Source organism: Podarcis raffonei, chromosome 12 (assembly GCF_027172205.1).
Source record: "Podarcis raffonei isolate rPodRaf1 chromosome 12, rPodRaf1.pri, whole genome shotgun sequence".
NCBI lineage: Eukaryota > Metazoa > Chordata > Lepidosauria > Squamata > Lacertidae > Podarcis > Podarcis raffonei.
Window position 1 is genome coordinate 46,776,175 of NC_070613.1, and position 24,462 is coordinate 46,800,636.

General features: G+C 41.3%; 1 protein-coding gene across 5 annotated transcripts in view; it reads left to right on the forward strand.

The window, feature by feature from the left end:
- Positions 1-24,462, forward strand: part of DNAJC13 (DnaJ heat shock protein family (Hsp40) member C13) — a 62,370-nt gene that overhangs the window by 7,356 nt on the left and 30,552 nt on the right. For 3 of the 5 annotated variants that reach the window (XR_008327093.1, XM_053359335.1, XM_053359332.1), the window contains exons 3-24: positions 268-343; positions 1,943-2,092; positions 3,132-3,173; positions 5,735-5,935; positions 6,590-6,796; positions 9,040-9,135; positions 9,392-9,483; positions 10,729-10,895; positions 11,025-11,104; positions 11,185-11,354; positions 13,126-13,225; positions 14,218-14,325; positions 14,658-14,813; positions 15,349-15,405; positions 16,768-16,889; positions 17,375-17,450; positions 17,936-18,031; positions 18,200-18,343; positions 19,611-19,625; positions 20,303-20,385; positions 22,007-22,160; positions 24,303-24,406. Coding sequence is in view for 4 of the 5 variants with exons in the window: in XM_053359335.1 (XP_053215310.1) it covers positions 268-343; positions 1,943-2,092; positions 3,132-3,173; positions 5,735-5,935; positions 6,590-6,796; positions 9,040-9,135; positions 9,392-9,483; positions 10,729-10,895; positions 11,025-11,104; positions 11,185-11,354; positions 13,126-13,225; positions 14,218-14,325; positions 14,658-14,813; positions 15,349-15,405; positions 16,768-16,889; positions 17,375-17,450; positions 17,936-18,031; positions 18,200-18,343; positions 19,611-19,625; positions 20,303-20,385; positions 22,007-22,160; positions 24,303-24,406 (2,496 nt within the window). In the remaining variant the exon portion in view is untranslated. The remainder of the gene's footprint in view (positions 1-267; positions 344-1,942; positions 2,093-3,131; positions 3,174-5,734; positions 5,936-6,589; positions 6,797-9,039; positions 9,136-9,391; positions 9,484-10,728; positions 10,896-11,024; positions 11,105-11,184; positions 11,355-13,125; positions 13,226-14,217; positions 14,326-14,657; positions 14,814-15,348; positions 15,406-16,767; positions 16,890-17,374; positions 17,451-17,935; positions 18,032-18,199; positions 18,344-19,610; positions 19,626-20,302; positions 20,386-22,006; positions 22,161-24,302; positions 24,407-24,462) is intronic. The other 2 variants (XM_053359334.1, XM_053359333.1) reach the window with 2 other exon arrangements.

Sequence of the window (24,462 nt, forward strand, 5' to 3'; positions counted from 1 at the left end):
CTGCTTGCCATCAGAGTATATTCTAGGGTGGGATCTCAAGTTCCATAATGAATGCCTAACTTCTATTGCTTAGAAACATGCCAAAGTGGGCAGGGGATAATTTTCCTTGCCCCAGATATTGGTGAGTCACGTTGATGATTCACCTGAAAGAAGCGTCATGAATGTTTATGGCTTATTTATAAAACAAAAGCGATTTTTGCTGCAATATCTCTCTCCTAATTCTGCAGTTTCCCTTAATGTCTTGTTTCTTGTTGGTATGTTTTTTAGGTATAAGCGAGTCTTTTCAGTCGGAAGTCATGCCATCACAACATACAATCCTAACACATTAGAAGTTACAAATCAGGTAATGCCAAATACATAGTAACTTCATGAAAATGTATTATCTCCAAAACTGGATTGAGTTGGTTTATATGCCAATCCTATTGAGAGAGGAAGGATGTTTGGGGACTAGAGGGAGTTGCATGAGTTAATGCCAACATTAAGGATTTGGCTAACTTACCTCACTTGGTATATCCTCAGATTAATTACCTCATGATATCCTTCAAACTGGCAGTAAGATAACTGGTTGGGATAATAAAGGTATATTTTTCCCATCCTTTCATTGCACATTTCTCAACGATATATGGATTTCCATCCATATTAGTGAATGTTAATATTAATGTGGAATGAAGTAGCGCTGTTATTTGGAACCCAGGAGTATATTTTTGGTGTCTGGTATCAGATAATGAAGAATAACTGTTGACCTTGATTAAATGAAATGTTATAATTAGTTGCCTTAAGTTTGTACACTCTCCAAATGCTTTGTGGGGTTGATCAGATATTTGATATGAGGGAGTAATAGAATTTAAAAATTACCAAATGTAATTCTTTAGTTTTCTTTTTTATATCAGATTTCTTGATATCCCTGTTTGGCAATGATTGTTGTTGAGGAGACAGAAACCTGAAGGACTATAGACTTAATCACAATGTGAAATGTGTGTCATTTCACCTGGATCTTTTAATGCCTTCTCATTATGGATATTTTTTTTCCTTGGTACCATGACTGAGTACAGAAACGCTGAATATGCAATACCTAGGACTGTTGGTATCAAAAAGTTTTAATATGAATAAAAACGAAAATAGAATACATTTTAAATTTAGAGTTGGCAGTCTGCCTTGGGTAGCCTGGGGCTTAACTATCACAGTCTCATTAAACATGCAGATTGTTGCGATTTCTGACGCTAGGGGACACACTGGAGATGTCAGTTTTTTTATCTTTGTGCATCTTGCAATTGTAGAGTTGGCTAATTAAGGGCGATGAACTTTAGAATAGGTTTCTGTGCCTGATCCTAGGAGTATGGGACAGTGGTAGTTCTTTATCACAGTGCCACTGACTAATGGTTTCCCTACCTGGGCTGTTGGATGTTCTGCGCTTGAAGTTCTGCTACCGGTGTTTTCAGAGGCATAAATGATCTCCTGTTTTCACTCTTCCAGTATAAGAACTTCTAAACTTGGAGCACCTTAACATCTCTTGGGGGTCACTTGTAAGTTAATAGGATGAGATTCAAACTATGATTTATGGGTAACCAAACAATTAATGTACCTAGTGGCTAAGAGCCTTATAGTGCCTAAGGTTGGAAGACAAACAGCTCTCACCCAGTGGTTTAAAAATCTCACTTTCCTTTCTGCATTTGAATGCATTAAATGTTGTATGGATACCTAAGTATGACTCCCTATACTAATTTAAATCAGAAAGGATGGAATACTTCCTGTTTGAAGTCAGTTGGCAATGGTTTTTTGTTTTGTTTTTAAATATTATTATTACTTGTTTTTCTCTTTTTATTTTCAATGTACCATGTGACAAAAATCTCTGTATACGTTTGAGTCATTTATGTTGATATATGAATTTATGATACTATGGTGATAACATAGAGCATTCTCCAACTCTGATCTTTTGGTTTAGTGGCCTTATGGAGATATCTGTAGCATCAGCCCTGTTGGCAAAGGACAAGGAACAGAATTCAGCCTCACATTTCGTAAGGGAAGTGGAAAAAAGTCTGAAACACTTAAGTTTTCTACAGAACACAGAACAGAACTCCTCACAGAAGCCCTGGTAGGAAGCTTCTAGTTATAAAAATCTGAATTCCTGGCTACCTTGCACTCTTTATTGCTAACTGTAACGTAATGAGGAACATTCGGTTTCTACTGGATGCATGATTTTAGTGCAATATGCAACACATGCTTGCCATTTTTTAATTACTGATAACTCTCAGGACAGCAATTACACCTCCACCAGCTATACTTTGGAGCCAAGCTACAGAGTTGGGCTAAAACAACAGTGATCAAAAGGAAAATAGCCACCTAGTGCTCTTATAAGTTTGCAATGCTATGTAATAGATGGGCTGAATAACAGTATTTATGCTTCTGCTTATGCAAGTTCTTTCACATACAAAACATTTGGTTGCATCCAGTGAAACCCTGCCATTTGTGCAGTGGAACATCTCTTCACGCCAGGGGTCGGCAAGCGTACCGAACGATGGGCCAGTCCATGCTCCGTCAGTCGGAGGATGGGCCGGAGCGTGTGCGCACGTGCTCTCATCCAGGCCAGAGGAGTGCGCGTGTGCACACGCTATTTCCACCGCATATCCGGGTCAGAGGAGTGCACAGGCGCCATCAACCCGTAAGTCTGTCCCCATGCCACGTCACACTATACCGCACTGGTAAGAGTTGGCGGCAGGGGTTGCCATGGGCTGGATAGATGAACCCCGTGAACCGCTACCGCCCCATGGGTCTTAGGTTGCCGACCTCTGCTTCATGCCATGAGCCCCAATCTGTTATGGAGTGTATGGGGAATCCCCAGAGAGGATTTGGGGGCACACAGGGAAGAAGAGGGATAGGAACCTCTGGTGTAAAGGCATATGTTCTTGCACAAACCGGATGAATTCGTTAGATAAAACCCATTATCTTTGGATTTAGTATTCTCTAGTATGAAGTATAAAATAGGCCTCCCATTAACTGGAAGCTCCTTCTGTGAGTTGAGGGGTCCAGTTTGATGTGCTTGAACTTGAATGATCTGCAAAATAGTTTACGGCAACTTGTTTGGTGTGCTTACCGCTCATTCTATTTCCCCCCCCCCCTCTTTTCTGCCCCAGAGATTTAGAACTGATTTTGCTGAAGGAAAAATCACAGGAAGGGCAAGTATCTTTTCTCACATTTTTTGGTTTAAAAAACAAACCTTGTTTTTATTAAAATTTTGCTTCCCTTCAAGGCTGAGGCATTTAAAGGTAAAGGGATCCCTGACCGTTAGGTCCAGTCATGGACGACTGTGGGGTTGCGGCACTCATCTCTCTTTACTGGCTGAGGGAGCCGGCGTTTGTCCGCAGACAGCTTCCGGGTCATGTGGCCAGCATGACTAAGCTGCTTCTAGCAAACCAGAACAGTGCACAAAAACGCCGTTTACCTTCCCGCCGGAGCTGTACCTATTTATCTACTTACACTTTGACATGCTTTCAAACTGCTAGGTGGGCAGGAGCTGGGACCAAACAATGGGAGCTCACACCGTCGCAGGGATTCAAACCGCCGAACTTCTGATCGTAAATGCACTTTGTGTGTGTTTCTACACACTGTGCATAACTTGGTGCCCTGGGACTGCAGAAAGGAGGGTGATGGGACTTTGGCCTTTGCTGCCAGCCAGAAAAACAAGGGCCATTTGGAAGTTCAAGGGCCAAGAAGTGCACCATGGTGAGGCGGAGACTAGACTGGCTCCAGCCTTTGGCGAAGGAAGGAGCAATTGCAGAACAACTGCTTGCCTACTAGAAATAACTCTTCTCTCAACTTCCAGCTGATTTGAGATTGTAATAGTGAGGGGGAAAGTACAGTATTTTTCAGTCTATAAGACGCCCCCATGTATAAGGACCCCCCCCCTATTTTTGGGGATTCAAAATTAAGAAAATGGGGGAGATTGCCCCTGTGTATAAGACTACACCCCTTTTTTTAACACTATTTTTCAGTAAAAAAAACACCTAGTCTTATCCACGGAAAAGTACGGTAATTTTGTCCATTGCCACCCATTGGAAGACTTGAGGGTACTGGGTAACTTTTAAATTGCGTTAACGGCATTCAGGATCTTTGATCAGAAGTTGGAATAGAAATATTAAAATGACTTTTTAAATGACTCTTTACCTTTATGGGCACTGTGTCTTCTTTTCATGTTCTACTCATTTCTTGAATTTATTGTAATAGGAATAATCTGCTAGAGATGTTTTGAGTTAGAGTCGTTCAATTTTCAACATATGAAATTACCTCAGACTGACATCCTTCCTGCCTTGTGACTTGACAGATTTTGGTACTCTTGTCAAATCTATGCACTGAATGAAATTTAAATAAAAATGACCACCAATAGATTTGTGAACATTAGTAGCCTTCTTAAAGTGCATGCTTGAATAGTGTGTGGTTTTTACAGAGTTGCCTTGGTAAGTGTAGCATAAGGCTGAAGTCAGAAATATCTAACTTTCTTTGTAACTATTTTCTACAGATGTCAATTGATTTTATAGTATGTGTTTCTTTCAAAATTATGAACAGCATAAGAGTTTCTTTTACTTCCTGCCATTTTTACTTAGCTTATGTGTGAGAAAAGGAACTTTCTATTTTTCTGTTTAATTTTATGAAGCAATTTAAAGTTGCATTTCCTTCTTGGCCAATGCAACTCATTGTCATGTTTCACAGTATTGAAATCAGCCTTAAATTGCTCATCTTTTTTGGAATAGAACATCACTAATTCATGTTAGTAAGAGCAGTCTTTTATGTGTTAATTTTTCCTCGGTCGCAAAACATTTTAAAAGTTAGGTGTGTTGGCCCATGGGGGTGGTGGAGGGGGAATCCAAAATGCATATTTAGGCAATACCTTTATATGGCCAACTAACAAAACAAAACAAAACAAAAGCATTTGAGTGGGAAATGTGAAATTTTCATGTAGCTTGTTCTATGTGACAATGGCGTTCATACATAGTATTTCACAGCTTGTACATGTTCACAGGACGCTGGTGGCGCTGTGGTCTAAACCACAGAGCCTAGGGCTTGCCAATCAGAAGGTTGGCGGTTCGAATCCCTGCGACAGGGTGAGCTCCTGTTGCTCGGTCCCCGCTCCTGCCAACCTAGCAGTTCAAAAGCACGTCAAAGTGCAAGTAGATAAATAGGTACCACTCCGGCAGGAAGGTAAACGGCGTTTTCGTGCGCTGCTCTGGTTCGCCAGTAGCAGCTTAGTCATGCTGGCCACATGACCTGGAAGCTGTACGCCGGCTCCCTTAGCCAGTAAAGCGAGATGAGCACCGCAACCCCAGAGTCGTCTGCGACTGGACCTAACGGTCAGGGGTCCCTTTACCTTTACATGTTCACAGAAACCACTTTTAATGCGGGTTTTTAAATATATTATTATGCATACTGCATATAATAGAATCAAATGATGAGCTGTGTGCAGCAATCTATATATGTATTGAATGTTGCTTCTTACACACCTGTAATCTTTGTAGCAGGAATGCAGTATATGAAGAGAGTCCAATGTGCTTGTTGGATTTGCAGCACTGAAAATATAGTTAACCGTATGGCTAGCTGTGCTCAGAAAATATTTTTAGACTTCTGTTCTTCTGCTTTCATATTAAGCAACTGCTCCCCTAAGTTGTGATACTGTATTTGTGTGTGTGTGTGTGTGTGTGTGTGTATCCCTTCCATGTCCTTACCTACCGCTTCCTTTTCACAGAGATACAACTGTTATAAGCATCACTGGAGTGACACAAGAAAACCTGTAATTCTAGAAGTCACTCCTGGAGGCATTGACCAGATTGATCCTGCAACAAACAAAGTCTTATGTTCTTATGACTACAGAAATATTGAAGGATTTGTTGATCTGTCTGATTATGCTGGAGGCTTTTGTATACTTTATGGTGGATTTAGTAGACTAGTAAGTATCCTAACATTACAACTTCACCTATGCCTAAATCAAGACACCAATAACCTTGAATTCAGTAGATTTGGTTCATTTGACAAGGCCAGAAAGTGTAACTGTGTGTTGTCCAGAGAATCACCTCCATTTTCCTATCCTGTATCTTTCAACATTCAGCTTTATTGAATGACCCTGGGTCCTGGTATCTTGATAGAGAAAAACCTCTTCTCCACCCTGTGAATAATCGTATGCACCTCCTTCATGTCCCTCCTTATTCACATTTTTTTCTAAACTAAAAAGCCCCAAATTTTGTAGCCTTTTCTCATAAGAGAGTTCTCACATTCTCTCAGTCATTTTGGTTGCTCTTTTCTGCATGTTTTCCAGCTGTAGAGGTGTTTTTGAGGTGTATTCTCAGTGTGGTTGCATTGTGCATAATTGCCCAGGTGTTTGAGCTAGAACATACAACTGATCCTTAGCAAAACACAGTTATGCACTGATGGCTCTTGGATATTTTGATTCTTTTCTTCAGCTGGTGACCGGACAGTTGAGAGAAGATGATAAGCTGTGAATTATTTCATACTAATCGCTATTCACTGTGTTCAGTTCTACAAATTCTGTTGTTTTCACTTTTGTAGCTCTTAGGAACTTACTGAAGTCTCTTGAATTTTTCAGCATTTGTTTGCTTCTGAGCAAAGGGAAGAAATTATTAAAAGTGCAATAGAACATGCTGGCAACTATGTTGGCATTTCCTTGAGGATAAGGAAGGAACCTTTGGAATTTGAGCAGTATTTGACGCTTCGCTTTGGAAAATACAGCAATGATGAATCTATTACTTCTTTAGCCGAGTTTGTGGTCCAAAAGATATCTCCTAGGCATTCGGTAAGGCTTAAAAATGTGAATACGTTATTTGAGTCCTGAACTTGGGGGGTGGGGCAAATCCCTTCTGGAACTTGAATTGTGTGTTTCTTTGTGTGAATATGTACGACTTCTATAAAGAATGTGCACAACTATTAGTATGCAACCTTGTGTTACCCTTAAAATTATTATTATTTTTAAAATAAATTTTTGACACATCAAATGGCTAGGATACAAAGAAGAGAAAACTAGTTAAGTAAGTCCGTGGGGCTTTACGTGCTCTATTGTGGATGGCAGCCATCCATCCATGTCCCACTACATTTGAGAATTGTTTCCACAGAAGATGGTGGTGTGCCGTGGTATTTCAAGTTTCAAAGGGAAAAGTGAAAGTTGCATTAGGTTAGGCCATGCCCCTGCATTAACTAAGGAGCTGTTGCTTTTTAACATCAAATAGTAAAATATGGGGGCAGCAGACATAGTATGATGATGCAGTTGTTCTATGCATTGCCTGTAACTATTGCTTATCATGCATTAAATTTAAATTTAATATTATTGGTTCAGTTTGTTTTTGTTCTTAGCTTGTATTTTTATGCTGTGAGGCACCCAGAGATCTACGGATGAAGGGCAGTATACAAATTAAATGAACGAATGAATAAAAATTTAGAAATTCTATCAAAATTATTAATTAAAAGATCAGTTACGCTTAGACTTTGATGATGTGTTTTTTTCCCAAATGGAAAGAACCGAGCTTCCTTCTTTTTTATATATTTTAAGGTAGATTGGCAATTGCCATTCATTCTAGGATATATTTTTTTCTGAGTCAAATAATGAACGTTGGTGGTACTGTTGAGATTAAAATATTACCCTTTCTGGGGATTTGTACCCACTTTTTAAAATTATATAATTAATTTGTATACTACCCTTCATCCGGAGGGCAGTTCACAGCGTAAAAATGCAAAACGAAAGCACAAAATGCATATTAAGAACAAGAACCAAACAGACCAATAACCTCCGCCCTCCCACAAACAAATTTATGAAAGGGGCATAGAATGTTAATCAGCCAAAGGCCTGGTTGAAGAGGAACTTTTTCGCCTGGCACCTAAAGATGTATAATGAAGGTGTGAGGCAAGCCTCCCTGGAGAAAGCATTCCACAAATGGGAATCCACTATAGAAAAGTCCCATGCGCATGTTGCCACCCTCTGGACCTCTCCCATGGAGGAGATGTAAGAACAGGGCCTCAGAAGATGATCTCAGGTTCTGGGTACGTTCATATGGGGAGAGGGGGTAAGCAATAGGATCATGGCCATTGGGTTCAATCAAGGCTTGGTCATACTTAGAACAAACCCATAGAAACTAACAGGCTTTCTCCATCCTGATGCCCTGTAGATATATTGGATTACAACGCTCATCAGCTGTGTTGGCCAGGACTAATGGGATTGATAGTCCAAAACACTTGGAAGCCTGCAGTTAATTATGGCCGAGTCTGGATCCAAATCATAGCAATTGACATTACTTGCTACCAGAAGAAAATTGCCCCCAAATGTGAAATCTCTTACTTTAGCGTTGCCGTATGTCCGGTTTTCCCCAGACATATCTGGGATTCGGCGGGCGGCAGTAACATCCGGGCGGAATTTCCATAAATTGATCAAATGTCTGGGAAAAACCTGACGTACGGCAACCCTGGTTGGCAACTCACCTGGTTGGCAACTCACCCTTGGCGGCTCCTCCGGCGAGGCGCCGGGCCTGCTTCATCTCAGCTTGCCCCGGCTTCTGAGCAGACTAGGGACATGCCAAGAAGAAGCAGACCCAGTGCTTCACTGGAGGAGCAGCAGCAGCAGCAGGAGCTGCCACCAAAGGCCGCCTGGCAAGCCCACTTCTCGCAGCAGATCGTGGAGGGCCTCTGCGATCTGGTTCAGGCAGTGGACTCTCCAGGTGGCCTTTGGTGGCAGTGGCAGCAGCGGCTTCTCCAGTGAGGCACTGGGACTGCTTCTTCAGACTAGGGACAAGCAGAGACTAGGGACAAACCCAGTGCCCTCACAGCTTGCATTGTTTGTGAGCAGGAAGCCAAAGAAAGCAAAAGTAAGGCGGGCGACAGAGATGCGGGTTGGTGTTTGTGTGTGTGTGTGCCCCAAATGTGTATGATGGGGGAGGGGGTTGTCTGGGTTTTTGGACTTTGGAATATGGCGACCCAATCTTATTTGGTGTCTGTGACTATAACAATTTGACTTTAAGCCTCTTCCCTTTATTTTTGTTTTTTGTTTAAAAGGAACCAGTGAAAAGGATATTGGCTCTTACAGAAACGTGCTTAGTGGAACGGGACCCAGCAACCTACAATATTGCAACACTGAAACCCTTAGGAGAGGTAGGGCGGAAACTTGTTTAGAGCTTTGGATGGGATGGGAGGGAATAGTAACCCTTAAGCTATCTAAATCTACTGTTGTACGGATATTAAAATCTGAAGTTTACACAACAAGATTGGTAACAAGCTCTAATGCAACCATAGTGGGATGTAGAAAAAACAAAGAGTATGTCGTTTACAATACTGAAACTTTGAGTGTGTCATTTAAATACAGTGTGCAGAATAATGACAACCTGTTTGATACACTCTTTCTTTAAAGGTATTTGCGCTTGTGTGCGATTCTGAAAATCCACAGCTTTTTACCATAGAGTTTATCAAGGGACAAATCCGAAAATATTCTTCAACAGAGAGGTATTTTTAAACAGTTCTTGAACGGTTGTTCTTTACTGGCATGTCTTGGGTAAACCACGCAGTGCTTACATAGTTTCACTCCTACAACCAGGTCGCAATGCTGCATTTACATTTGATTCATTCTAAGCTTATGCCACCTCTGGGAGGGAATACAGTAGCTTCTTAACATCAAACCCTGTAAAAACTACAGAGGATTCAAATAGGATTCTGAAATAAGTTTCCCAACGGATAGGTATAGGTAGGTAGGAATAGCCATTAGGGTTTGTTTGTTTGTTTGTTTGTTTGTATTTTTAAAGAATCCAGTTCTATCCCAGAAGGAAAAATAGAAAAATCAGATACACAAAGCAATGAATTACCAGTAAAAATGTGATATGCAGGTAGGCTTTTGTCCTTACTGAGTTTTAAAAATACTTAAAGGACTCACTGGAAAATGTCTCACCTAAACCTATCAGTTTTATTCCCCATCTCTGCAGATGAGTGCAGATGATGATGATATGGGAAATGTATTGTCGTCTCTCCTATTACCTTGCAGAAAGCTATTCATTAAACCACAGTTTCCCTCTCACTTAATCACAAGCTAGTTATCAGGCCTCCATATGTCAACATGTTGCCTTAGTCACTTTCCTTTCCCTCAAGTCACCCCCTGCAGTGCCGTGATACAGGTTAGGGTGTATTGAAAGGACTATCCAGTTAAAACTTCCTATTACGAGGCGGGTGGCGCTGTGGGTAAAAGCCTCAGTGCCTAGGGCTTGCCGATCGAAAGCTCGCGGTTTGAATCCCCGCGGCAGGGTGCGCTCCCATTGCTCGGTCCCAGCGCCTGCCAACCTAGCAGTTCAAAAGCACCCCCGGGTGCAAGTAGATAAATAGGGACCTCTTACTGGCGGGAAGGTAAACGGCGTTTCCGTGTACGGCTCTGGCTTGCCAGAGCAGCGATGTCACGCTGGCCACGTGACCCGGAAGTGTCTCCGGACAGCGCTGGCCCCCGGCCTCTTGAGTGAGATGGGCGCACAACCCTAGAGTCTGTCAAGACTGGCCCGTACGGGCAGGGGTACCTTTACCTTTACGAGGCATTCTTACGGTGTGATCTTTGGATGAAGGGCAGTCAACAAATTAAAGTAAATTCTGTGTTTGCAGCACTTGCCCTATATAATCTTTGGCAGAAGGAAATGTGTATGTTCTTGTATTCTTATAAGCACGCTTAGCATCATTGGCTGGAAAAGCTAATTGTTGGGACAATTTTCCTAGGGACTCATTGTTAGCCAGTTTGCTGGATGGAGTAAGAGCCTCTGGAAATAGGGATGTCTGTGTGAAAATGACACCAACGGACAAGGGGCAGCGGTGGGGCTTGTTGAGCATGCCCGTGGAAGAGGAAGTCGAAAGCCTTCATCTCAGGTTCTTGGCAGCACCTCCAAGTAAGTCTTCTGCTTTCGGTTTCTAATATTTGAAAAGAGTGCGTTGCAAGCTTTTTGCAAAGCAAGCTGCGCTGACATGCTGCAATATCAGTCTGCCTGACACTTATATCCATGCCTGTCCTGTTGCAGATGGCAACTTTGCAGATGCTGTTTTTAGGTTCAACTCCAACATTTCCTATAGTGGAGTTCTGCATGCAGTGACACAAGATGTAAGTTAAAAAGTCATTCTTCTATACATTTTCTCTTCTGATCCTGTCCAAAGGGTTAACACTTTTCCACCTTCCTTCAGGGCTTGTTTTCAGAAAACAAAGAGAAGCTAATCAACAATGCCATAACGGCATTGCTCTCGCAAGAGGGTGACATGACAGCATCAACTGCAGAGCTTGAAAGCCAGTTCCAAGCTGTTAGGAGATTAGTTGCATCCAAAGCTGGATTCCTTGCTTTCACTCAACTTCCAAGGTAGGTACTTGGCTTTCAGCAGCAACCCTGTAATAGTCTGTGAGTTATTTATGTTCTGAGCCCAATTCTGAAGTTTGAGTCTTCCACAATGGTTTCTGCAAAGCAACATCAATACTGCTGTAACTGCCCCATCTCCCTTGCTTTGTTCTTCACTATTGTTAGCTGATCTCAGTGGTACGTATTATCAGTGATGTATGTATAGACAGTTTTGCCCAAGCCTGCAGAGAGCTCAGCCTTACCATCAACATCCTGTGTGAGGATGTCACCGGCACCCCATGCATCAGCACTGGTGACCACACTCTTGAGGTGGTAGGCAGTTTTGTCTATCTGGTTTCCACCATAACGAGCAAGATATCCATCAACACTGAGCTGGACAGGTGTATTGGCAAGGCAGCTATGGCAATGGCTCACCTCTCCAAAGCGGTCTGGGAGAATGTGATGCTAATGACCAGTACTAAGATGAAGATTGCATGTTGAGCATGCTGGTTTATGGAAGCAAATTGTGGACAACTAAACAACCACACACAACGACATCTCAATGCCTTCCACATGCACTGTGTCAGGGAGATTTGGGGCATCACGTGGCAGGAGTCTCCAACAGATGCGCTCTCCCAAGCCCACATTCCCAATATTTTCAAACTCTTGTCTCAGCGACGTCTGTGCTGGCTTGGTTGTGTCCACAGAATGAAAGCAGCACAACCAAATGCCTTTATCTGCCCCAGTTGCAACAAAACATGTCTCTCCCATATCAGTCTCTACAGCCCCAGCAGGCACTGTTACTTGCCAACAGTTTGATTTCATCCCCAACAGCACATTCCTCCATTGCCTCCCAAGACTGGCGGATGCCAACAATGTATGGATAGTGCTGGGTTATTTAACTACAGTTAAAGGAGGATGGCATCTTGGAAATAGCCCTCAAGTTTTTCACTCATTTTAAACTACAAGTTTAAACTACAAGCTCTGTACAGCAGTAATTACAAATATCTTAAGAGTGAAGTTTATGTACCTAGTGCTGCAAGCATGCACACAGTTATGTGTATCTATTAAAAGGTGCAGAAGCAGGTGGAAAAACAGTTACCCTTTCTAATAATCACTGGATCAAATCTAAAAATGTATTGGAGATTTAGTGCTGGAAATGATTTCTTTCTCTTTTGGCTTCTGCACATCTATTTACTTCTATTGTGCTTGGGGGTTTTGGGACACCTGATGACATTAGTTATGTTAGTTAAATAAAAAGTACCACCTGATCTTTTATGGGCCTCTCAGTGGCCTCCCATCCAGATTGCTGACCAAATGCATTAGGCTCAGTAATGCTACAGCTTTTGTGTTCCCAGGTCCAGCCATTGATCCCCAGCTTTTACTATTCTTAAACTTTTCTCTTCAAACACAGTTTGGCAGCTCAGTTGCACTTATCCATGTAATTCATTTCCCCTGACAGACAAGGTCTCGATGCGCTTGTTTTCCCCCTGCTATTCTTGGCAGCAATTATTTAGCTGTAGCTTATTAGATGCTTTTCTTTTTACTGGCAGTTATACTGTCCACAACTACTAGGCCATATCATTGAGCTTACATGAATAATTTTGAAAAATCTAAAAAGAAAAGTAATTGACTGAACTTTTAGTAAAGTTCAAGTTTACTGTTCCCCAAATATCCTGCTGTCAGTTATGCTTGAGTGTTTATTTACACACATTTTAAGTTAGGGCTTTTGATATTTGTCAAAATAATGCTACTATTTCAGTATTCAGTCTGATGCTTTGCTATGTTTTGAAAGGTTTCGAGAGCGCCTGGGAGTGAAGGTCGTGAAAGCTCTTAAAAGGAACAATGATGGAGTAACTCACGCTTCCATTGATATGCTATGTGCCCTCATGTGTGTGAGTACTCTTAATACGAGTGAGCTAAAATAGGATATTTATTTTCTTGGTTTGATGGGTTATAATTCCTACAATGCCATAGCCTCCATAGGAAGAAGCAGCACTATGTGGAGTTGTATAGCTTTATCTGAACCCCATCAGTACAGGTTTTGAGTGATAAACAGGTAACTGCCTATTCAGCTCTCCCCAAGGCTAAATACTATATACCTAATCAATCAATGGTGGGGAAAATGTTAGAGGAGCAAGAAGCTTTTTCTCTCTTCCTTTACGGGTGTGGGGATTATGTGATACTTGATGGTGGAGCAGGGGAGGAGTAAAGGGCGGAGAGCCTTAGTTACACAAGGAAGCTTGAGTGACTTGTTTTAGCTTAAGTAGATTTTCTGACATTATAAGAACCATCGTTTTAGCAAGAAGGATATTGCAGTGTATCTCATTTAAAGAATGGATGTTGTCTTGATATATGACCTCCCAAGTGCATAGCCTATCTATGTTAAAGGTAAAGGGACCCCTGACCATTAGGTCCAGTCGTGACCGACTCTGGGGTTGCGGCGCTCATCTCGCTTTATTGGCCAAGGGAGCCGGCATACAGCTTCCGGGTCATGTGGCCAGCATGACTAAGCCGCTTCTGGCAAACCAGAGCAGCACACGGAAACGCCGTTTACCTTCCCGCTGGAGCGGTACCTATTTATCTACTTGCACTTTGACGTGCTTTTGAACTGCTAGGTTGGCAGGAGCAGGGACTGAGCAACGGGAGCTCACCCCGTTGCGGGGATTCGAACCACCGACCTTCTGATTGGCAAGCCCTAGACTCTGTGGTTTAGACCACAGTGCCACCCGCATCCCCTATCTATGTTATTTTGGGACAAATAAGGCAAACTATGAACTCTTTAATTTTTATCATGCATTTCCTGCTAGCATGTGTTTCCATTTAGCTGGAGCCTTAAGAGTGTTTGAGACCTACATTCTGATGAAATGCTGTCTTTTATCCATAGCCTATGCATGATGATTATGACCTGAGGCAAGAACAACTAAATAAAGCATCTCTTCTTTCTTCAAAGAAGTTCTTGGAAAACTTGTTGGAGAAATTTAATTCCCATGTGGTAAATATTTCACATCAGTCAAATAATAAAGGCTTCTATGTTTTGTGGGGGGTGGGGTGGATATGTGGGACAGAGGTCCTACAGTTTAGATAATTTAGAGATTTGTAAGGATGTTCAGTTTTGCGTCTTGGTTTTGGTCTGATCATGCCTCTCCATTGAATACACAGTTGTATTTGAAAACTTAAGCGGAGGCAGTGAGACATAGCAAGGGCGTGCCACTTTGTAGGTCATAAGCCAAAGACAATTTTAGCGAGAGTTTTTCAAAAAGCATATTCATCTATTTTTGCATGCTGCTTTATCTGACATATCTGATCTTCCTTTTTCAATTTCAGGAACATGGAACAGGTGCCCTAGTTATCAGTTCACTTTTGGACTTCCTTACTTTTGCCCTCTGTGCTCCATATAGTGAGACGACGGAAGGGCAGCAGTTTGATATGTTACTAGAGATGGTTGCATCTAATGGGAGAACCCTCTTCAAGCTCTTTCAGGTGAGTTTAGCGTTAAGAAGGGAGACAGCAAAGATTCCACCTTGTTTCTCCTGCTAGTTGAACTGAGCTATTACTCTTGAGGGAAATTAACACCATATGATGGTAATTTGCCATAACATATAATGCAAGCTGTCCCACATAATTTTCCTAACTCCGATTTTAGTAGGCTAAGAACTTTGTTGTATGGAAACAGGTCCAGCTGTGGAGCAGAGAGGCTTTTGACTGGAAAACCCATTAAAATCCTCAACAAGTAGCAAGAGCCGGAATGACAGCTGTGGTTTTAGATCTGTGTATTAAATCTGTCCCAGTACTGTAAATTCTTAACTGTAACAGGTCACTTAATGCTGTAGTGGGAAATAATGATGATAGATCATAGAGTTGGAAGGGACCTGAGGATCATCTAGTCCAACCCCCTACAGTGCAGGAATATTCAGCTGTCCCTCATGGGAATCGAACCTGCAACCTTGGCGTTATCAGCACCATGCTCTAACCAACTTTGCTATCCATACACTCCTTTTTATTACTTGTTTTGCAGCATCCTTCCATGGCCATTGTGAAAGGAGCTGGATTGGTTATGAAGGCAATAATAGAGGTAATGCATCTATGCAGTCTTGTAATGTTTTACTTCCTTATAAATAGGAATGAGAATGGCTTAGTTAATCAGACATGCATCCAAAGCCTTTTTTTTTTCCAGGAAGAAAATTTTCTGTTATAACTTATTGCACAGGCATTCAGCTGTTTGGAAGGAGAAGTTGGCTCACATCTTAAGGGTGTTTTCTCAGGGGTGTTGAGTGCACAACATGGTGGGTGATGCTGCTCTCTTGTGGCTGCAGACAGGAATCGTAGACTGTTCTTTGTCCATTAGACACACACCCATCACTTCAATCTCTTGACTGACAAGCTACAGGAGCAGGCAGGCTATATAACTCAGCTCACATAAGGAAAATAGTACAGTGGCACCTTGGTTTACAACCATAATACGTTCTGGAGGTCCGTTTGTAAACCAAAACAGGTTGTAACCCAAGGCGCGCTTTTGCCAATGGGGCCTCCAAAAAAACATTTGTTTGTAATCCAAAAAAAGTTTGCAAACCAGGACACACATTTCCGGATTTGACGTGTTTGTAATCCAAAACGTATGCAAACCAGACTGTTTGCAATCCTAGATACCACTGTAATTGGAAAAACAGCAAGAACATCAGCCAAACTACTGAAAGAACACTGTACTAAATGTATAGTAGAAAAAAAGGTAACTGTGGCCAACTGGGTGGTTTCATCACCTTCAGGAAACACCCTTCTGAAATTTGAAATGAAATGAAATGTGTTCATAAGCCCCAAAAGGATGGCAGACCCAATATACAGAGAATTTTTAACACACACACACCACTTCGTAAATTCTAGGTAGCACACAGAATGAAATACAGTGAATTCAGTAAAATTCAATTTTGAATCCTAAACAACTCTAAATACCTAACATCCTTAGAAATAGCAACCACAGGCAAATCATTTAACTCCAAAAGGGAGATATTACCATAAAACTAAAATCTACCCAGCCACCAACAAATGCACATTAGTTTGTGCCGAAATAGCCTGGGAGCTAGGAGTAATAATAACAATAATTTATTATTTATACCCTGCCCATCTGGCTGGGTTTCCCCAGCCACTCTGGGTGGCTCCCAACAGAATATTAAAAGAGAATAAAACATCATGGCCACGTTCTCTATTTGAAAAATATGAAAGCAAACTACTCTTCAGTTCTCCCTGTAGCCAAGGGATGTAGCAGAGGTAAAAAAAGCACATAGTTTTATAAAGTACCTTCATTTTAAATACCGTCTACGCTCTGAAAGCAGTATATTATCTCCGATTCCAAACACTCCATTTTTTGGCATTGCAAGCTAAAGGCAGAACAACTTAACTAAGATTCTTTCATGGTTATCCTCTTGCTCTGTTTCCAAAGGAGGGAGACAAAGAAATAGCAACCAAAATGCAAGATCTTGCCCTCAGCGAAGGTGCCTTACCTCGTCATTTGCACACTGCTATGTTTACAATAAGCACAGATCAAAGGATGCTTACGAATAGGTAAGTCTATGTCGCTTGCTTGCTATCATTCCTCTTGTATGATAACCTCCTAATTGTATAACCTGCCTTTTCCCAACTGATCACTGCACAGACAGTCTGTGTCTCATTAACGTTTTGTCCCATTCCACCCTACCACTGAGTAGACCACCTGAATTGAAGGTAGCAGGTTAGAAATCAATAGGCAAAATTATTGGAGAGAACATGCTGAAAACCACTGTTCTGTGGTAATGGCAATTTGAAAAATAACCACAGATAACCAGTGCTTACAGTTGGCATTAAGAAGTCTGCAATCTAAGTACAATTATTTGTAGTCTATCCTAAGACTTCAGGAAGTGTAGGTTGCATAGCAGAAATACAGTTAAGTTGGGAGTTAGACTCCCTATATTTAACAGCAGCTGCAAAACAATGAAACGTATTACATGGTCTGAAGTTTAATCATTTTCTGGCAAATAAGTAGCACATTTATCAATCTCTGTATTTCTCAGACAGCTGAGTAGGCATCTAGTGGGCCTCTGGACAGCTGAAAATGCAACGGCGTTAAACTTGTTGAAGCGTATTTTGGTAAGAGTCTACATTAAATGTCATTCTTAATTTTGCTTGTGCTGTTTTGTAGTTGACTCAGCTCTGTCTAATCAACAAATGCTTTAAGTAGGCTGTGTAGAAATGGGTGTTGAATAAATGTTATACTTGGATGTACACATATTGACGGAAGATTTCATGGTGGCGCTCCTTCAGGTATGCTGGGCCGAGGCTGTTTAGGGCTTTAAAGGTCAGCACCAACACTTTGAATTGTGCTTGGAAACGTACTGGGAGCCGATGTCGGTCTTTCAATACTGGTGTTATGTGGCCTCGGCAGCCACTCCCTGTCACCAGTCTAGCTGCCACATTCTGAATTAATTGTAGTTTCCGGGTCACCTTCAAATGCCCCACATAGAGTGCATTGCAGTAGTCCAAGCGGGAGATAACTAGAGCATGCACCACTCTGGTTTTGTTAATAAACATATGTTCTTCGACTCAAGAAACTTGAAGCTTTTTTGTGGTTTTAGCCCGCAGGCCTGCTCTTATACCTGGACAGTAGCGACCCTGTTCCTGAAAAAGATGCTGATCGGATGCATATTAGGGATAACTTAAAAATTGCAAATGTAAGTATGACATGCTCCACCTTTAAGACGCTTGAATTCCCTTCCTTTGCATTGTGCATGATCTGAGGACGAGGCACCCTTGGATATAATCATTGTAACATATTTCAGTGTTTCATCTCGCATTTCCCGTGAAATTAATTTGGATTAACGATGAGCTTTGTTCTGCAGGATCAATACGGAAAATTTAATAAAGTGCCAGAGTGGCAAAGGCTTGCAGGAAAAGCTGCTAAAGAAGTTGAAAAATTTGCCAAAGAGAAGGTGGATTTGGTATTGATGCACTGGAGAGACAAAATGGGGATAGCTCAGAAAGAGGTAATACGTTTAATCCTCTGCCTTTGTACTTTAAGCACCAATGCTTTTTTTTTTAATAGTACCACCCAAAAAGTTAACGAAGAAGACTTAGCTTTGATTTTATTGGTATCTTTGTGCATTTAATTAAGTTCCAAATACATTTTTATCCAAAGAGAAATTTGCAGGGGTGAGGGAGAGGATTTCTCCATTAAAGGTGATGACTGGACTTGCATAGTGAACATCAGTGTTCTTTGTGGTCTCAAAAAAGAAGGTCAAAATAGTGTGAGTTCTGCGGTGCTCCTGCCATACTTTCACCTTTTGAGCTTGGGCAACTGGTACGCTCCTTGTAGAATGCATGACCTGGTGCTTCCTTTCCTAATACTTTCAGTAACATTGGACCAAATCTGTCCATTCATTTTACCTCTTTCCTACCTTCCTTCTTGTAGTAATTGTGAAGTTTCACAGCCTTCTGTGCCTGTTGAGTGGTGGTAAAATTTGCTACTCTTCCTTGATGCCAAATGTACTGTTAGTGGTGCTTGATGAATGGTGGTTAGATAAGTGTGGAGGGGCAATGGTGTGATTTAGATCCCTGCTCCCTCTTGGATTCCTCTTTCCAGGCTTATGATCTGGATCCTGCTTTCCCATGCTCTTATTTAGTATTCTTTTGTGCATTTGGTTTACTTGTGATTCTTCTGGCATTCTGCACTTTGGCAACGCGGACAAACGGAAGTCTAAATCGCAATGGCCTGTTTGTCAAATGTGCTTTCACTTTGTTGTGTGAGGGCTTGTCATTGGACTTGCTTTTGACTTGGCAGGGAATAAGGTATGGTGCATCTTATGCAGGGCATCGTATGCAAGTACTTTGTCCAAAGCACTTGGCCTGAAATAAATGAAGACCAAAAAAACCCCCCACTTAGCTTCACATCAAATTATATAGCTGTTATATCAAAACTTTATGTGACAGGTTGAGAAATGGGGCGTGGCTTCCATTTTGGTTTACAGGTGGTCTTTCTGTTGAGTTGCTTAGTAGATGACACATGATATGGGGACTGTAGCTAGATTCTCCAGAGCTACAATTACATTGCCTTACGGTTAACTGCCAAATAGTCTTGTGTTTAGCTACTTATGGGCTGTAGAATCTGGGGGTGAATTTGAGGATTCTATTCTGTGATGATGTTACCTTGGAAGGTTTCTTGTAGATGATTATTCTAGGTAATCAAACATGTGAGAGGTGCTTTTGTTAAAAATTCAACTTTTGTTTTTCTTTCTACTTCCCAAATACTACCAGGACAGAAATAATCTGGTGAGTCTTGAGTCCTTACTCCCTTCTGTAGAGTGTAGATGGCCTTGAATTATACCTGGCATGTAGTGACCTGTCTGTCTGTATGTTAGTTTGAACTATTTCTCGTTCAAGTTTGGCTTGCATTCTTCTGAGCTGCTCCTTTATGTCTCCATTCTGCAAGGAAGTAATCCTCTACTCGCCAATTTAAACCCCATCCATCCAGTTCTAGTTACACCATTCCAGATTTAACAGGCATGATTGATTGTCTTGTCAGTCCCATTCATTTTGGTAACACTCTAAAGATGTGGCTTTCCTGCATGCACATTTATTCTGTAACACAGTTGTGGTCTTAATGCATTGCTCCCGCAGTACCTGATCCAGTGAGGTTGGACTCATTGGCAGTAAAGTGTAATCAAAGAGATAGCCAGGTCACAGTCAAGTGGCCCTCTGGCCTTACTTGATTTGCTCTCTTAATTTTTATATGATTGGTACATGCTGGTAAAGTTGTTCATTCTTGTTTTCTAACACCCCCACTTTGTTGCTTTAGATAGGAAAAATGTGTCTCTTTTTAGCAATGAGACAGACCTGTCTTGGAGTAGAACATAACACATTTAACTTTTTGTTTAGTTTATTGGAATCTATGCGATCTCATCTCACAGCATGTTGACAGTTTTGGATTCACAAATCTTCCTTTGCAGAACATTAATCAAAAGCCAGTCATACTGAGGAAACGAAGGCAAAGGATAAAAATACAAGCAAACTGGGATCTCTTCTATTACAGGTACAATTCTTTTGCTTTAGCCCAGGGATGGGCAACCTCTCTTTGGCTCTTTGAACCCTCCCTCGGTCACAAATCTTCACTGGCCTTGTTTCTCCCTTGCCTGGCTGGAATGTGGCCTGGAACTCAGATAGTGACTTGTGCTTGCCAGAATGGAGCCTAGAGAGGGATGTTTGAATGTGTGTCAAAACGAGGTACAAAGGTAAAATCTGCATTCATTGTGCTGCCCACTTCTGTCTCCAGCACTGCCTCCCCTCCACGCCCACAAAGCATGTATGGCTCCTGGAAGGTTGCTAAAAGGGGTAATGATCAGGCCCTCGCCCCTGTTTTGGTATAGATTAGAAGACCTGCGTGTCAGATCAAAATTGGAGCAATGCCACTTTTGTGTGAAATGCGCATTGCAGAAATGAAGCGTGCTTTAGGAAGATTTAGAGAAACCTTGGTAGGAATGGTCATGCGCCAATGGGATGCACACTCTGCTTTTTTAAATAGCAGCTGCCGAGGTTTGTTGCAAGCAACCTTTTGAGGTTTCCCCAAGTTTCAAAAAGATGCTCACTTTTATAGAAGGAGGATGCAAAGCCATTTTAAAAACACAACAGGGGGAATATCATTAAGTGGTTCTGGGGATTGTTGCCCTTAATTCCTATTAAATGTGCATTACTTTAAGCACATAGTTTGTAACTTTAAGAAGAGTTTGGATTTGATAGCCCGCTTTATCACTACCCGAAGGAGTCTCAAAGCCTTTCCCTTCCTCCCCCACAACAAACACTCTATGAGGTGAGTGGGGCTGAGAGACTTCAAAGAAGTGTGACTAGCCCAAGGTCACCAAGCAGCTGCATGTGGAGGAGTGGACATGAGAATCCGGTTCCCCAGATTACAAATCTACCGCTCTTAACCACTACACCAAAGCTACACATACAATAAAAAGGACTGAAACTGCCTGAACTGATTGTCAGCATTATTTACTTGCTATCCTGAACTAGTTAGCGCGTGGATTACAAGTTTGAAAACATACTTTATGTTTCTTTTTTAGTGTATATCTTGCCTTACAACACCAAAAGCGGGCAATACAACCTTTTACAAAAAGTTTTAAATTATTTTACATTTGTTCAAACATTCAAGTTATTGATTTAAGTTGGCTTTAAAACTATACAGTGGTACCTTGATTTGAGTCCGGGATCCATTCCGGAGCCCCAGACGCTCGATGAAAAGGGCGCTCAACAAAGCGCCACTCTGCGCATGCGCGCGGAGCGGTTTGTACTTCTGCGCATGCGCGAGCGGCAAACCCGGAAGTAAGCCGTTCCGGGTTTGCCGCAGACGTCCGCCAAAATGGATGATGGACGGGGCGCTTATATGGAGGTACCACTGTAGTTGGTATAGAGTAGCATCTGGCTAGCTTGAATGCTAATTGCTGAGCAGTTTTCAGATCTGTAGATATACGTAGCAGAATATACTACATAGTACATATTAATTTAGTCCTTGGTGAGTCACAGTTGCCAGTTTGATACTTTCCAGTACTGTTACCAGTGGGTGGGTGCTTTAAATTCGGAAACTTAGTTTCCCCCCCCATAACATGTACTTAAATGCTACACACAATCTGCTTCCCATGTGTTTCTGTATTAAGATTTCTCCAAGATCATGCTAGATCCAATTTGATTTGGAATTTCAAAACGCGGGAAGAACTAAGAGATACCCTGGAGTCTGAGATGCGGGCATTTCAGATCGACAGAGAACTTGGCAGTGCTAATGTCATCTCCTGGAATCATCATGAATTTGAGGTACGCCTTTACACAGCGCTTGTGTTTCATGTAAAGTCATTGTTGATTTTGAACATCCCTGTATTGATACCTGGATACATGTGCTGTTACTTACAGATGCTAGAATAAAAAGCAAGCTTCAGTTTGAAATAGCTTTATATAGTCTGCATATTCTGTCAACGTAAGTTTCCATTCTTCTTTGGTTGGGACATCTCTCAACTTGCATAACTTGCAGACTTAACATGTAGAATAAGAGAACAAGAAGAACATACGTTTACAGAAGATTAAAAAACATTTATTGACTATATGGGAAATAATTGTGTACAGCTGAAAATGGTGGCAGCATTAAGATAAATTCAACAGTGTAAATAAGTTTGGATGGATGCAATAATGGAATACTGAATGGTATAATTTTTGTAAAATATGCAGGGATTTATGATATGTAAAATGAACCATGGAAAGAGAAGAAAAGAAGTCATTGATACCTTAAGGATGTAAAATGAGTATTTTAAATTGTAAAACAGAAAATTTTATAAATATTATATGAAAGAAAAAAAGAAATAGCTTTATACAGTTCAGTGACCTTTACATAATGAAAATTTTATATCCGTGCAGTTCCTGCTTATAATAATTACTGGGAATGTCATTATAGCAAAGAAATTTAATCAATTTATCTTACTGATTTTATTTTGTCATTGCTCTAATTTTACTTGAGCATTTCTAATCTGAAATAAGACCTGTTCAGTGCAATCAAGCTTACTCTCAGATAAGGACGCAGGTGGCGCTGTGGTCTAAACCACTGAGCCTCTTGGGCTTGCCAATCGTAAGGTCGGCAGTTCAAATCCAGGCAATGGGGTGAGCTCCCATTGCTTTGTCCCAGCTGCAGTTCGAAAGCATACTACCACAAGTAGATAAATTGGTACCACAGCCTCGGCCCAGTATACCTGAAGGAGCGTCTCCACCCCCATCGTTCTGCCCAGACACTGAGGTCCAGCTCTGAGGGCCTTCTGGCGGTTCCCTCAGTGCAAGAAGTGAGGTTACAGGGAACCAGGCCGAGGGCCTTCTGAGTAGTGGCACCTGCCCTGTGGGACACCCTCCCATCTGATGTCAAGGAAATAAAACAACTATCTGACTTTCAGAAGACATCTGAAGGCAGCCCTGTTTAGGGAAGTTTTTAATGTTTGATGTTTTATTGTGCTTTTAATATTCTGTTGGGAGCTGCCCTGAGTGGCTGGGGAAACCCAGCCAGATGGGCGGGGTATTATTATTATTATTATTAATAATAATAATAATAATAATAATAATAATAATAATAATAATAATAATATTACTGCAGCAGTAAGCAGTTTTTCCATGCGTTCTGGCTTCCGTCACGTTGTCCCATTGCACCAGGAGCAATTTAATCATGCTGGCCACATGACATGAAAATCTGTCTGCCGACAAACGCCGGCTCCCTCGGCCTGAAAGCGAGATGAGCCCCACACCCCATAGTTGAATTCAACTGGACTTAACTGTCCAGGGGTTCTTTACCTTTACTCCCAGATAGGATTGCAGCCCTAGTCTTTTAATGATTTCATTTAAACTGACAAAAAGAGCAACAGTTCTAAAGGAAGAAAGCATACACTTTGCTTTCAGATGTTGTGGCTGTGTCATAGCAAGCACCCTGATATAACAGCTCTTCCCCTTCCCTTTTTTGTGTACGAGGGATGGTGTTTGTCATCTATACTCTTTATTTACAAATAATATTTTTTATGCAGTTAATTGGGGTCCTCTTTTAAAGCAACGTTTTAAATCGATCAGACTATTTTAGTCAAATAATACCTCATATTTATTATCAGGTGTAGAAAACTGCCTGATATGTAGGTGTTTCAGAAAAGCTTATCTTGAATATCTTAAACTGAGTATTTTAAGCTAATCTTCTGGCACATACAAACACAATCCATTCTCTCTCTGTTGATGAGGTTCATATATGTATGGTGGGTTTTTCTTCATTGTATGTTTTAGCTTACAAACTAAAATGTAAAATAGAGTATTATAACTGACCAGTTTGTTGATTCTGGAACTTCATTCAAAAGTTATGTTCCCACCACACAGCCTTGATTCCTTAGCAATTATGTCAGGAACTTTTGCTCACTTCCTGTATCTTATTTTTCTCTTCAAAAGGTGAAGTATGAATGCCTGTCGGATGAAATCAAAATAGGGGATTATTACTTGAGATTGCTGTTGGAAGAAGATGAAAGTGAAGACAGTGGAGCGATAAAGAAATCGTGAGTTACTGTTATCTTAATATTCCCTCTGAAATCTTAATTTTCTGCATAATAAA